Below are 13,404 nucleotides of genomic sequence, written 5' to 3' on the forward strand. Positions count from 1 at the left end.
CCAAAGGACACGCTGTCTTCTTTGAACCAATGACACGAGGAAGAGCAGTCCCTGATATGAAGAAATCAGAACTGGTAATAATGTTTCTCTGGAGAGAACACTACCAACCCCGGGTTGCTGGGTATTGCTTCGGCAGCATCTTTTTTTCGAAAATTGAAGAAGGAATACTCGCTATCTCGCATAAAGGGTTAAGGTCACTACCTAGATATCCAGATACTTCATCTGCAGCTTCCGGTGTATCCATTTAGCTGTCCCGTGCCTTACTTATGTGTGAGGCTGAACGAAAGTGGGACAAGGATTGAAACTATCATCACAAAAAGATCGACGATTCCCCCGCTTTGATGGTCCGTTCGAGTACAGAAATGTGTGAATACTGCGAATTCTTTGCATAAAAATAATCACCGATACAAACATGTTACACGGCTTATTCCCGCATTGGTAAAGACAGAATTAAAATACTATGGATTATACATGCTGGCTAGGAATGATCGGGCATTCCAAAGCGAGCGCCCAGGTGGTTGCGGTATTTTTATTAAATACAAGTTGTCATCCTGCACTTTGGTTTGTTGTTTTCAAATAAAGGCAATATATACGGCTGTTCTTTAATTTATCGATCTGCCTAAGACCAAGACCACGACCACGACCAAAAACACTTGATTGACGTACTGTACCCAGCACAACTTCAAAATGAGTACCCAAATCGACGCCTATGCAGCTGTAAGAGAGAAGCTATCTCCTGGTGCAAACATATATGGGGAAAATTCCGAAGATTTTGGCAGAGCCGCCTTGCGTTGGTCACAGTACAAAAGCCCTAATTTCATCGTCGTTGTCGAAGTCGCAACCGAGGGTGATGTGATAGAAACAGTAAGCTTGATCTCGATATTCCTTTCTGTGATCCCTCTCATACTTGGTTGATTTCTAAAAATTAAACAACAAAAGATCAAATACGCAAACGCGAATCAAATTCCTTTTCTAGCCTACTCCGGTGGACATGGAGCCATTGCCGGACTGGACAATGTCCAAAAGGGCATTCAAATCAGTCTGGTCAAGTTGGACTCTGTCGAAATTTCAGAAACAGGAACAACGGCCACCTTCGGCGGAGGAGTTTTATCCAAAAGAGCCATAGACGCGCTCTGGAAAGCTGGCAAGCAAACAGGTGGGAAGATATCTTACCTTCCTATACATCTTGTCTAACGGATCTGAGACAAGTCACCGGCAGCTGTGAAGTGACCAGTCTGCTTGGGCCGGGCCTGGGTGGCGGTTACGGTCTTCTGCAAGGCAAATACGGACTGATCTCGGACCAATTCGTGTCAGCGCGCATTGTGCTAGCGGATGGGACTGTGAAGAATGTTTCTTCAGAGTCAAACGACCCCGATCTTTGGTGGGCCTTACAAGGAGCTGGACACAACTTCGGTATCGTGATGTCAGTTACAATGAAGATATACGACGTACCAAAAGATGACATCTGGTCGTTTGAGAGCTACGTATATCCTCAAGACAAAGTGGAGGGTTTATACGAACGGATTAATACACTGTGGCCGGACGGAAGTCAGCCCAGCAGCGTGATTAACACTTCGGTCCTTATGCACAACCCAGGCATTGACGCAGAAAAGGTATGTCCCTCTTATTTCTTCCTCTTGCTCTTTCCGACCTTGAAAAAGCAACTATGCCGAAGCTAAACTCCATTGTTTATAGCCTATACTCGCCTTCATTGTTGTCCAAAATGGGTGCCAACCCGTCGAATCCATCTATACGAAGCCTTTCCGTGATCTTGGCTCGATTCTCACCCAATCTGGTTCTGGCGCATATACAGATATTCCCGGTTGGATGGAACTAGATGAGAAGTCTCCGGTAACCATGAAGTTAGGACTCAGTGGAATCCGATTCCCCGTCAATGTTCAAAACTACAACCTCCAGGCTCAACGCGAAGTATACGAACTCTTCGCCAAAGAGACATCTGAGATACCAGAGTTGAGAAATTCCTTCATTATGTGTAAAGGTTACCCAGTTCACGGTGTCAAGTCCGTTCCTAGTGAATCCACGGCCTTCGCACATCGCGATGATAATATCCTTATTGCTCCAGTGATAACCTACGATAACAAAGACAATGATCCAGAACTGGACGCGAAAGCAAATGAATTTGGAGAGAAACTACGTCAGATCATATTTGCTGCCAGCGGTCAGAAAGAGTTGCACGCGTATGTCAACTACGCATCTGGCGGTGAGACGCGCGAAAATCTTTACGGATTTGAGCCATGGAGACTGCAGAAACTAGAAGCGCTCAAGAAGAAATATGACCAGGAAGGAAAATTCAACTATTATGCTTCTGTCTTGTAAGGAGTCGTTTAGGGTTACAAAGGACATGATAATTTATCATTTATCAGGACATGTTCGGCCGATTTACCTCGGTTCTCTAATCCCTAGTACCTTCCATTTTGGGAATTGAGCCCTAATTGCACTACAACAATTACCAGTCATTCCCCCCCACCAATGAAGAGAAATCGGACTTAACACCAGACTTGATATGAAGCAGTTCTAAAGCTATCATAGATGAAACTTTTTCAAGGGTTAGGGTTCTAAGGCTCTGATTCTCTAGTCTACTATGCAGGAAAGAGTAGTACGTACTACGAACCAACAACATCCATGAGCCTCAAAGCTCGGCGCCGCCTAGGTTCGTACTAGGGCTTACGGGGAATGCAGGGCCCACTGATACGAGGGGCGATCAGACAGAGTCGTTCGGGAGGATTTAAGGGTACACCGGTAGGGCATCTTCTCAAGTTGGGTGGCCCAAGTAACTTACTACGTGCTTTGTAGGATCAATGACACCCGCCAATGTGCGTATGACATCCATTTGTTGTCAAGTTAGGAGCTATAGCCCGTTCAATCGATCAAGAAACATCTAATATAATTAGAGCAATGCACCATGATTTTCGCCGTTCGATCGCCTTCGTGATGGGTCAGAGAACACGTTCGGGTCCACCTATTATGCACTAAATTAATGCACCCTTCGTTCGACCAGCCCGATATTGTCCTAATTCATCGTTCGTGTTCGCCCAGGCTAGGCCCAATATTTAAGGTAGGATCCACCGAGCGTCTACGCGAGGGCTCTAATGGTCGGGGGAACCAGCTCTGAATTTCCGGTGCAGATGCGTCGGGTTCACAGCCGGTGGGCGCTGAATTTCAATGCTTAGGATATCAAACTTATGAAGCCGTGGATAGTTTGACTTGAGAACGCCACATGGAAGACTCTTCGTCCTCCAATTTCACAGAGGAGTGACAGTCCGACAGCATTCGTGCTTGCTTTTCCGGCATTTCAACTATTCAACATCGTCGTGTTCAGTTGACTGGACTGTGCACAGATAGCTCCGAGTACCGATTAGTGGCGTTTTTTTCTGGATCTGTTTGGAGACGGATCGACACGGTTCATAGACATCCAGGTAACAATTTTGGCGTGATCTCTTTCTCGGTGCTTACTACATGGTATCTCCGTCAAACTCATACCTAACCAGGTAGGGAATAGTGTTTCGTCAGACTTTGTTGGCGACCGCAATCATGGCCGTTGTTTCATAGAGCCGAGCCTATTCTTGTCCTTAAACGGCATAGGCAGGACTGTTTATTAAAAGTTGAGGCTGGTTGAGGACCCAAAAATAAACACTTGAGAAGATATGTGCTGTTTCCCAGTGCTATTCCAACGTACTTGTCACAAAACCACACAGATAAACCCTCCCATGGCCTGTGCGACAACACAGCTGTTTCGCGTAATTGGCACTAAATTGTCAACGCACAACAAATGTCTGCCTATTTCTCGTTTCCGATAGTATATGCCACTATCGGCAAGGCTGTGTGCAATGTTAATAGGGTTAGTGGTCGAACCTGTCTTGTGGGTTTCTGTTCAATGCTGAGCCCTGGGCAACATATTGCGCACCGACCCGGCTGCTCAACATTGAGCGTGTGTTGAGTCACCTAGTCGCTTGAATATTCCCCCTTTTTTTATCATCAATTTCTTTGCAAATCCCATATTTCCTATACATAGTCACGATCCGATTCAAATCATCGTGAGCTTTGCTTGCAACGCCAAAAAGTCGGAGGCGACACGTCGAGATCAAACGGTCATTCCAAAGCCCGCGGTTCACCCACTTGTTCAAGATACCTTCCCCTCCCTTCTTCTCTTTGCTATCTTTGCTTTGAGTTTGAACATTTGATTGAACATTTGATTCTTTCTCTCCTTGGCAATGACGTCCTTTGCAGCGCGTTGCAAGTCGCTATTCAAGATGTCGGGCAAGAGTGAAACGTCACCCCCCTCCGGTGTCACGGACGAGAACCAACCTACCGGTCAAGGTAAGGAATCACCAGTTCACCAAATGTTTTTGAGACTATTTACTGATCAAGGCACATCCTGTTGCACACAGAATCGACAGCATCGTCCCCAACGAGCTCTGTATCGCCAGAGGCACCCAACCCAGAACGGACCCCGAGTAGAAGATTGAAACCCGGTCAAATTGTTATCTGAGATAGATAGGGGAGAATGTGAGTAAAGTCTTCTTACTATCTAATCAATGCCAGATCAACGATGATGGCTAATGACGTCTCGTTTTTGCACGCATCCAGGCAAATGCCGTGCGCAAACATGCGCCATGCTGTCGTGACTTTGATCCGATGGATCAAGCTGGGGCAACATCACTATCGGCATCGATGCTGCCCTTCAGTAAGGTCCAGGACGTTGATGAGTGAGACAGGTGTGGACCGTCGATGAACCACTTTAAAAAGATACATTTCGGGTTTTTGTTTTGCTCCTCTGTCTTTGTTTTTTTTTTTTTTTGTGATGAGAAGCGAAAAAAAAAAGTTGATAAAAGTTCTTTGCTAAAAGTTTATTTCAAAATTAGAAACCTACAAAAAATATTATTGACGTTGATATTTGCTTTTTGAGACTTCTTCTACTTCAATCGCAGGTATCATGGATCCAGAATCGCCAACGGTTTGCTGCACGCCATGTTAGCATGATTGCGATGCAAGGATATATTAGCTTACCGGGTGGCACATGACGCAAACCTACATTTTGTTCATGCAAGGCACTAATTATATCAAATCATTATGCGAGTTGAATGAGTCCTTGACTTGACGTGATGCTGGTATCAATTGATGTTACCCATGTGGGAAAGCCAATCTTTCTTTAGGGCACCACCTAATGCTACCAACGTCACTTTCAGCAATTTAAATAACATCTTCGTCTTGATACACGTTCATCAATCACCGTCGTACATTTGAAGTCACCATCGTGGCTCGTACTCGATCTTCCGGTTCGCCAATGCCCTCCCTTTTGCAAGCAAAACACCTAGGTAGCGAAACAACAAGATGTCCCCGCATGGTCAAGGGATTTGGACACAAAGTATGGGGAAGCACTCGCCCTATATAGTCCGTAGTTTTGTTTGGTGTTGGAAAAAGAAATACTCCCGTTTGGTCTCGGACTTGCTAGCTACCAATAACGGTTCCCGGTTATGTAGACTAGACGGACTATAATGCAACTCTGAGCTGCGCGTTGACGCCCACATCATCTCACGCCAGAGCTGGCTCATGTACGTGTGGTCACATCGTTGTCTCAGTAGTCAGTCTCCTCCTTAGGGTTCGGGCCGCCGTGCATATGTCGCAGAAGCCCTAATTAATGATTGATTCTGGCGTGCAGATGAATCGTGAAGTTTTGTGGCTTCGTGATTACCCAGGTGGGAAAAATGCATATCAACTTCTATATTCTACCTATCTGTCTACGAGTGGACTCTTATGTGCCTCTATCGTGATATTTGAAAGGATGGGCACAGTGTGTCGAAAAACGGAAGCGACGATTAGGTACAATGCAATAATGATTAACTTAATAATTACCTACCATCAATGGACTATAGTATAAAAGGTCAATATTTTGTCTTGACTGGGCTTTCAGAAGTTTATATGAGGCTCCACATGCAACAGGAGATGATGTGTCAAGCAATACATGTTAGAGATCTCGGTATCCAACCGTAGTTACTTACAGCTTGGATATCTAGGGCCAGATTATTGGCTGGTTACCATACCACGTACTGCCAGTTACTAAAAACTATGCAAGGAATCGATTGGCACTAGAATTAGGTATGACAAGCGGTCCGCAAAGGCGGCCGGTAATCTCAAATTTCAGATTCTCAGCATCTACAAGATCACCAGCGGGGATCCAAAATTATTTCGAAAGTTCAAATCTCCACAATAGGTCCCGTGTAAACATGCCGGGCCCGGAAATAATAATACAACAGACTCAAGGCCATTGTTCCAACGGTACCGACTGCGCTGTAGTTCATTGTCGCCACGGTGACCTCGGCCGTCGGTGGCCAGAAGCTGAAGAACACCGTGATCAACATGTAGACAATGGCAAATACATTGACAACAATGCCGAAAATACCCTTGACGTGGAAGGGACCCCATACAAGCTTTGCACCCGCCGTGTTTACAATCCATGCAGCTTCCGCGGGCGAGATATCCGTATTGTTGGCTTCGCTGGGATCGAGGATACCCCCGGTGCAGCGACGGTACAGTAAAAGGATGCAACAGACCATGTACGACAAATACAGACCAGAGGTAGACATCGAAGTGAGGTCATTGAAGGCGACGGGGGAGCCGAGCGGGATCAAACCGAGCAGGGTTGAGACTGTAGCTGTAAAAATAACAGCGTTGACAGGAACACCGGCACGTGGGGATACCTGGCTCCAAAGGCGCCATCCGGGAACGCCGCGATCGCGTGAGAATGCCCAGAACATGCGCGAAGCCGTGGCAAGCATGCCGGTAGTAGCACAGATGGCCATGACGCCGACAATAGATGCCATTGTCGTAGCGCCAGCAACTGAGCCTGTCGCTTGTAGGAAGATTGCCATAAACGGGTATCCTGTTGGGGAGGCGATAGCATCGTCGAGATTGCCAAGGCAGAAAAGAGAGGCTAGTAGCATGGCGAAGCCTAGAACACCGTTGAGGACGACGCTGAACATGATGGAGATAGGAACGATCTTTGGTGCGTTTTGAGTCTCCTCGGCCATCTGTTGGACATCATTAGGGTCTGACTTTCAAAACACCGCGCAAGGCATAATCAATAGCCAAAAGGGGAAAGACGTGGTCAAAACTTACGTGTACCGCGGCGTCTCCTCCAGCGAATGCAAATACAACACCAATGAGCCCGACAAAGAAGGAAACCCCCTGCGTCTCCCAGCCACCGTCGTTGACCCATACCTCAAAGACATCTTGGGCAGTGGCGTGCTCGGACATGTATACCAATGGAATGAGGACGGCGAAAAATCCGATGACGTGTAGAACGAGAATTAGGCCTTCAAACTTCGCTAGGAGACTCGCACCTCCCACGGTGTTGACAAAAAGTCCGAATGCCACCACAGACCAATAAAGCAGGGTTGAATGCCATGCCTGAGGTACATAAGAAGGATTCGCCAATATGATGAGACCTTGGATGAGGGTTCCACTAATATAACAGGCTGTCGCAAATGTAGCCTGCCACCCGACAACCGTGAGCCAACCTGTTACCGAGTCAATCATTACCGCGCAAGCTGCATCTGGAGAGTCTACTTCATCATACCAGTAATGTAGCTTGAGAATTTCATTGCTTTTGGAGACGAAAGCATGGAACACCAATGGTATTGGCCACCAGAGGTTGGAGCCCTGTATTTGTCAATCAATATTTGCAGCATTTGTGTCGAATGCGACATGGAAACGACCTACATGGAGACCATCTCAGAAAGCATAGCGAAGATCGCTGCAGTTCCTGCCCAGACGAAGAGATATCCATACACTGTACCCGCAGGACCGCCACTGCCAAATCGTTAAAACACCAATTTCAGGAACAAGCCCGCGCACTTGTTGGAAGAATTGTCATGTCACGTACTTTTGAAGCGGCTGCAAGAACGTCCTGGAAATTCATTAGTTCAAGACCAACAATATTGTTTTTCTATGTCTAACTTACGTGAAGAGACCCTCCCATGTAATCAAGATGGTAGTACTAAAACCGAGAACGGCCATAAAACCGAAACTGCGCTTTTTTGGGAATGAGCTTTCGCGACATGGAACTTTTTGTAGTACTTTTTTTTTTAAAACAAAAAAAAAAAAAAAAAATATCATACCTTCAAAACACTGCGCTTGCCCAAACGTGCCAAATCTACCTCATCGCGCTGTTTGCTAGAGGTGGTGCCCTCGACTTCTCTCGAAGCCATGTTGCTCATTTTGAGAGTCTCGCTCTGCGCCATTGCGTCTTTGCGAGTTCAGTGCGATAATTGAAGACGAGAAACGGAACAAGAAAAAAAAAAAAAAAAAAAAAAAAAAAAAAGAGTGTGATGTTAGACGAGAAGATAAAAAGGTCTACGAATTGGGACAGAAAGAAAAGAAAGGGGTGACTTGCATCAAAAACGTGCAACACTAAATGACAAGGGCCTGTTAACTGTTGTGACAGGGGGGAGTTGAAAATCGCCGGCTCTAGAAGAGCGCCGCGTTGATATAGATTGCGGTAGAAAGCAACTAGCGGATTCATGGCATTATAACAACTCCTAGTGGTTAGGTAACTTTTCTCCCAGAGGAAAGGTTGCGAGCAAGATTTCTCATGGATAGCTGACGCTTGCTACTTGGCTTGTTATTTCAAGCACTACGACTACTACTACGTATCCATGGATATCGACGAAGACAGGATGAGACTCTGAGACACAGAGCACATACTACAGAAACTTGAGTGCGTATTACGTAGAGGGGAATTACCTTGTAATGGAATTTACTACATCTGTTAATATCACTTGGTTACAAGGGTGGGATGGCTACCCTGGACGATACTACCAACAACTAAGTCTTGGTTGCAGTCGTGGCCCCCGCCAAGCGACCACTACTGCAACTACTGCAGAGTATGTATTTGAAATATTAATCTAGAACTCCGTACTCTGTATACCGGCTTCCGATATGCAAGGACCCCATATGAGACTTGACTCGTACTCGTACTACACCGTAGTTCATTTTGGTGGCCAGCCACAGGAGCATGCTGCATGCCTAAATGCCGTTCCGGTAGAACCCCAGCACTTTTTAGCTTTCCCCTGAGAAAATAGTCGTACTCTGTACTCGGTACCCTGGAACTAATCATTTCCCACTCTCTCCAAACGTACGATGTGAGACAGAAACCCCGCTTCTTCATGTGTGAGTACCGATCCTACAGGCTACAGTTCGTGCGTCGGTTATTTGGTGGGCTAGGTAGTGGCCGCGGAAACCGGATCTTTGATGAGTTAGGGCTTCGCCTCAGCAGGGGCTGGAAAGATCACTAACTACATATCAAAAAATTCTAAGTTATACTCCGTACCGCGCGGAGATATTACAAAGTCTATATTTCCTATGCATACAATCAATTCTCCTATCCATAAACCTGCGTAAACAATCTATCGTAAATTACAAGACCTCATCGGCATCAGATGAGCGACGGCGCTCTTCAGTGACTGCAAATGTCCTCACTTCTCGAATGATCTGGGACTGGCTTGTCGCACTGGCCTGGTCCCAATCTGGTGCGGGCCTTGATGCAGAGACGTAAGCTTCGCTGGTTACTCCTAGCTCATTTTCTGCATGTGCACTTCTTCCAGTGAGACTGCGCAGGTTGATCGAGCGTTGTTTGGAGGCAGCAGCTTTGGAGTTGTAGGTTGCGGATCGGTTGTGATTTGAACCATGGCCGTAATATCTTTGCGACTTGTAGTGATAGCTTCCAGTGAGCGCGTCGAGGCGCATACCGCTGGATCGCAAGCTGTCTAGGAAAGGTTTCAACTGCGCCGAGCAGGCGGTTATGATGCTCGAACACAAAATGAGCTGGTTTGTAACCGAGACCGACCAGGTTGCGTAGGTGACATCGGGATCGTGGAAGGTTTTGTTTATGACGACTATCTGAGCGATCGCAGCGGCCACAACACTAAAAGTAACAAATTGCATAAATCAATAAAAAAAAAAGAGTTCTCATATACAATATGGAAAGAGAACTTACAACACTCGTAGACCGAATACGAAACCAATTTTCAGCTTCCTTTCCAGCCTCGTTTGGATCCGGGCGATGATTATCAAAGTTTGTGATATGATGACAATCTCGGTGATGATGTTAGATATGCCAAAGAAATTTTGCCATGTTTGCTAACGCAATCATTAGTAACGCACTTTCTATCGTCTCCTGGTAATAGTAATAGCATTGGACATTAAGGTTTAGCGAGAAACTCACTCGATCATAGCATTTGCCCGCCAGATAATCCCAAGTCGGCAGTGGTTGGCACTGAAAGGCAACTGTGATTACAGACACAAGTCCCCATACCGACAAGAGGATAATGAAAACCTGCGCAATTTTGCGATCCAGAGGAACCACAGTGATGCTCCGAACGAACATGACATAGGATATCTTTGAACTTGCAAGACTGACGATACTCAAGATCCCAGCGGCGTACTGGCTCTTCATGATACCCGTTACCTTGTCATCGCTCAAGGTCGCGATATGTTCGCCATATCCGTTCGCTGTAGCGGTCGAAGTCGCGATTACTTGGGCGATATCGAATACCTTGATTTGTGGTGAAAATTTTAGTAAAATCCTCTTTGATATATAGAGGGATAAAGCGGAGTTTTGTTGTAAGCGGTGGCCCTACTGACAGTGGAGAGTATAATCACATAGTCATCTTTTGTGAGCTTACGGTATATCCAGAACTTCGTTGCGATTCTTGTTAGAATCCCTAGGATTGCGATAACCAGAAGAAACCAGCAGATGACATTTATCGCAGGCAACCAGGTATCACCGGTAAACCTAGACATCGTCGCTCAGGCCCAAATCTTCCGTTGATACCGACGATATTGATTTTGCGTCCTTGTTCATCAACGATAGTTAGTTAGTTCGTAGTAATAAACCTAGAGAGTAGAACCGACTAGGAAATGATGTGAAGTATACAGGCACATACGAGCATACAGCACCCCTTTTTTTTCTTCTTTTTTTCTTTTTCGCAATCAAAACACCAGCCTGTTTTAGCTCTTGAATTAATTGCCTATACCTACCCGGTAGGAGGATTTATGTTACTACGTACTATGTAAGTACTACAGTAGAGCAGCAGGTTTTCGCCCGCTGAGTTGCTGTGTATCACAATTTCCTACGTACATACGTAGCGTACTACGTATGTGCCGCTTCTTCACTAAGGGTCCCGCAAGGCCCAATGATATTCTACGCCATTACTAGGGTCTTCCATGGCATGGCTAGTAATCCTAGTAATCCTTGAGACCCCCTGTTCCATGGCGATACGAATGTTGGTCTTATCATACTGTGTATGTTCCGGCGCAGATGTAACGAGCGGAAAAAGCAATTATTTTCAGTCCTATCTTCTTCCGGAATCCACCAAGCCTTGGTTGATTATTGGCACAGCTGGGAATCCGCGTATCGGAATAACCCTGGTTATCTCATTTTTGCTTTTTTATTTATTTAATTATTTTTAAAGTTTCTTACTACGCATCGTAGAAGGCCTCTTCCGGCTCAATTAACGTCAAGATCGAAAAGCATGGCTTGCCCTAGGGAACGAACGAGCACTCCGTACATGCTTCCGCAGACAACAATCAACAAACACGAGATGCCGGGGAAAAGAAGTTTTTTTTTTTTTTTTTTCTTCTTTTCAATGGAGCCATGGCGTGACTGTCTCACCAATAACAAATTTTCCTCCTGTTGGCCTCCACATCACAGCATGCTCAATTGGCAAGATTATCTTCTTGTAGTGTTCCCATTCAGCTTGCTGTTGCTCGGAGTAATCGTCGGGCATTTTGACACTAACGTTGTTGGATCCATATGTCAGGAAACCAACGCTTTGGTATAACGGAAATCCAAAGACGGAGCCATCAAGCCATGACTCGAGGCCAAGTTTGTCGGCTTTTGCAAGTCCCCAGCCAAGGATTGCTCGTCCTATTCCTTTCCGCTGGTGTTCAGGAAGGGTAAATATAATGTTGAGAACTGTGAAAAGTAAGTAAAAATTGGCATCGTCAGCACGAACATCACCCGAACCATAAACTGTAATATGAAAGTAAAATAGTCCTGGACGGATTACATACATGAGTGAGGCCGTTGACCCATTACAACCCTCGGCTTTTCGAAAGCATGCATCGCCGACGTAGCGAATTGTCTCGCAACTCCCTCAGGATACCAAACGGCCTCTTCAGTCAAAGGATCATGGCCGTGAGGATCCCCGGGTTTTGCGGCAAATGGATTGCGTTCATAAAAGTACCATTTTGCGCCGGCAATAATCTTGCCCGTCTCGTCGTCAATCACTTTCAGCCAGATCAATTCGGGGTACGCTTCTTTGTATTCCTCGCGTTGGCCATCACTGGCCGCACGCAGACTGCCTTCTCGGTCATCATTGAGAATGGGGAAGAAGAGACGCAGAATCCCTTGATGTGGGTTTTCGAAGCATGTCCATAAGACTCCCATCAACTCATGCAAGTCCTCATCCTTGGCAATTTCAATGCTGAACGACATGTTTTTTTTTTTCTCTCTTTTTCTTTTCCCTGCGTCTATTGATGTTTCTCTATAGCGGAAGGTCGCAACGGGCCTTGTGATTTAGATTGTTGGCTAGTAGAACCAAGTTAGTAGCTGGGCGAAATATTTCTAAACAACATGTGTCAGGAAAATTCACACACTAAAATGAACGATACGGAACGTATCGTACTATACTCCGTATGGCATGCCATATACGTAGTAGGATACCCATGTGTGTTAATCAAGTCTACTACATACGATTGATTAATCCATGCCGAGCAGCTGCGGAGTATAGGCTACGACAGCCATCCCCACCATAGTCCCGAGTCTATTGTATGTACTATGTAGTAAGTTTATCGAGAGACCCGTCTGGGCTATATTCATATAACTAGTTAATAATTATTATTACGTAGATGGACGGGCTGTGGTGGTTAGCGCTTCCCGCGGCTGCCCCATATGGAATCTACTATGTAGTACGTACAGGATATTTCTGTTCCAGGGCATGGGTTTAAATCCTATGGCTAACTTATCATACTACACTACGACGAACTAATCCTACCTGAGTACCGGTATTCCGCAACGCCTAGACCCTAGTTAGTTGACTAGTTCAAGGATACCCAGATCTGGGAATTCAGCAATATCCGTTTTGGCCTGGACCAAATGGACCGCCAATGGAAACTCTTGAATGAAATTTGACGCAGTTAATAATAAAACCGAAAGAGAAAGAAAAAAAGAAACAAAAAAGTAATAATAATTAATGGTAGGTGTTTGTGGTTAAATTGCGGCAACCGTTCCAACAGAGTTAGTTTTACATTAATATCTGATACAATATTGAAAAAGTACGTACTACATAGAGCGTAGCATTAACGAGTAACTACTCTTAGCAG

At 45.6% G+C, this 13,404-nt stretch overlaps 5 protein-coding genes across 5 annotated transcripts; 2 read left to right on the top strand and 3 right to left on the bottom strand.

The window, feature by feature from the left end:
* Positions 1–687: 687 nt before the first annotated feature.
* On the top strand, positions 688–2,337 carry EYB26_002614 (uncharacterized protein; the record flags this gene model as incomplete). The annotated part of the gene is made up of 4 exons (XM_054261919.1): positions 688–864; positions 940–1,156; positions 1,210–1,613; positions 1,696–2,337. The coding sequence occupies 4 exons, from the start codon at positions 688–690 to the stop codon at positions 2,335–2,337; spliced, it is 1,440 nt and encodes a 479-aa protein (XP_054117894.1).
* A 1,934-nt stretch (positions 2,338–4,271) lies between these two features.
* EYB26_002615 (uncharacterized protein) lies at positions 4,272–4,731 on the top strand (the record flags this gene model as incomplete). The annotated part of the gene is made up of 4 exons (XM_054261920.1): positions 4,272–4,338; positions 4,410–4,475; positions 4,520–4,527; positions 4,609–4,731. The coding sequence occupies 4 exons, from the start codon at positions 4,272–4,274 to the stop codon at positions 4,729–4,731; spliced, it is 264 nt and encodes an 87-aa protein (XP_054117895.1).
* A 1,484-nt stretch (positions 4,732–6,215) lies between these two features.
* On the bottom strand, positions 6,216–8,261 carry EYB26_002616 (uncharacterized protein; the record flags this gene model as incomplete). The annotated part of the gene is made up of 7 exons (XM_054261921.1): positions 6,216–7,049; positions 7,138–7,538; positions 7,598–7,680; positions 7,741–7,830; positions 7,904–7,927; positions 7,982–8,052; positions 8,139–8,261. The coding sequence occupies 7 exons, from the start codon at positions 8,259–8,261 to the stop codon at positions 6,216–6,218; spliced, it is 1,626 nt and encodes a 541-aa protein (XP_054117896.1).
* Positions 8,262–9,435: 1,174 nt separating this feature from the next.
* EYB26_002617 (uncharacterized protein) lies at positions 9,436–10,821 on the bottom strand (the record flags this gene model as incomplete). The annotated part of the gene is made up of 4 exons (XM_054261922.1): positions 9,436–9,943; positions 10,016–10,158; positions 10,244–10,573; positions 10,663–10,821. 4 exons carry the CDS (start codon positions 10,819–10,821, stop codon positions 9,436–9,438), a joined length of 1,140 nt encoding a protein of 379 aa, XP_054117897.1.
* Positions 10,822–11,663: 842 nt separating this feature from the next.
* Positions 11,664–12,517, bottom strand: EYB26_002618 (uncharacterized protein; the record flags this gene model as incomplete). The annotated part of the gene is made up of 2 exons (XM_054261923.1): positions 11,664–11,995; positions 12,094–12,517. The coding sequence occupies 2 exons, from the start codon at positions 12,515–12,517 to the stop codon at positions 11,664–11,666; spliced, it is 756 nt and encodes a 251-aa protein (XP_054117898.1).
* Positions 12,518–13,404: the final 887 nt, after the last annotated feature.

The sequence above is a fragment of the Talaromyces marneffei genome, chromosome 2 (assembly GCF_009556855.1).
Source record: "Talaromyces marneffei chromosome 2, complete sequence".
NCBI lineage: Eukaryota > Fungi > Ascomycota > Eurotiomycetes > Eurotiales > Trichocomaceae > Talaromyces > Talaromyces marneffei.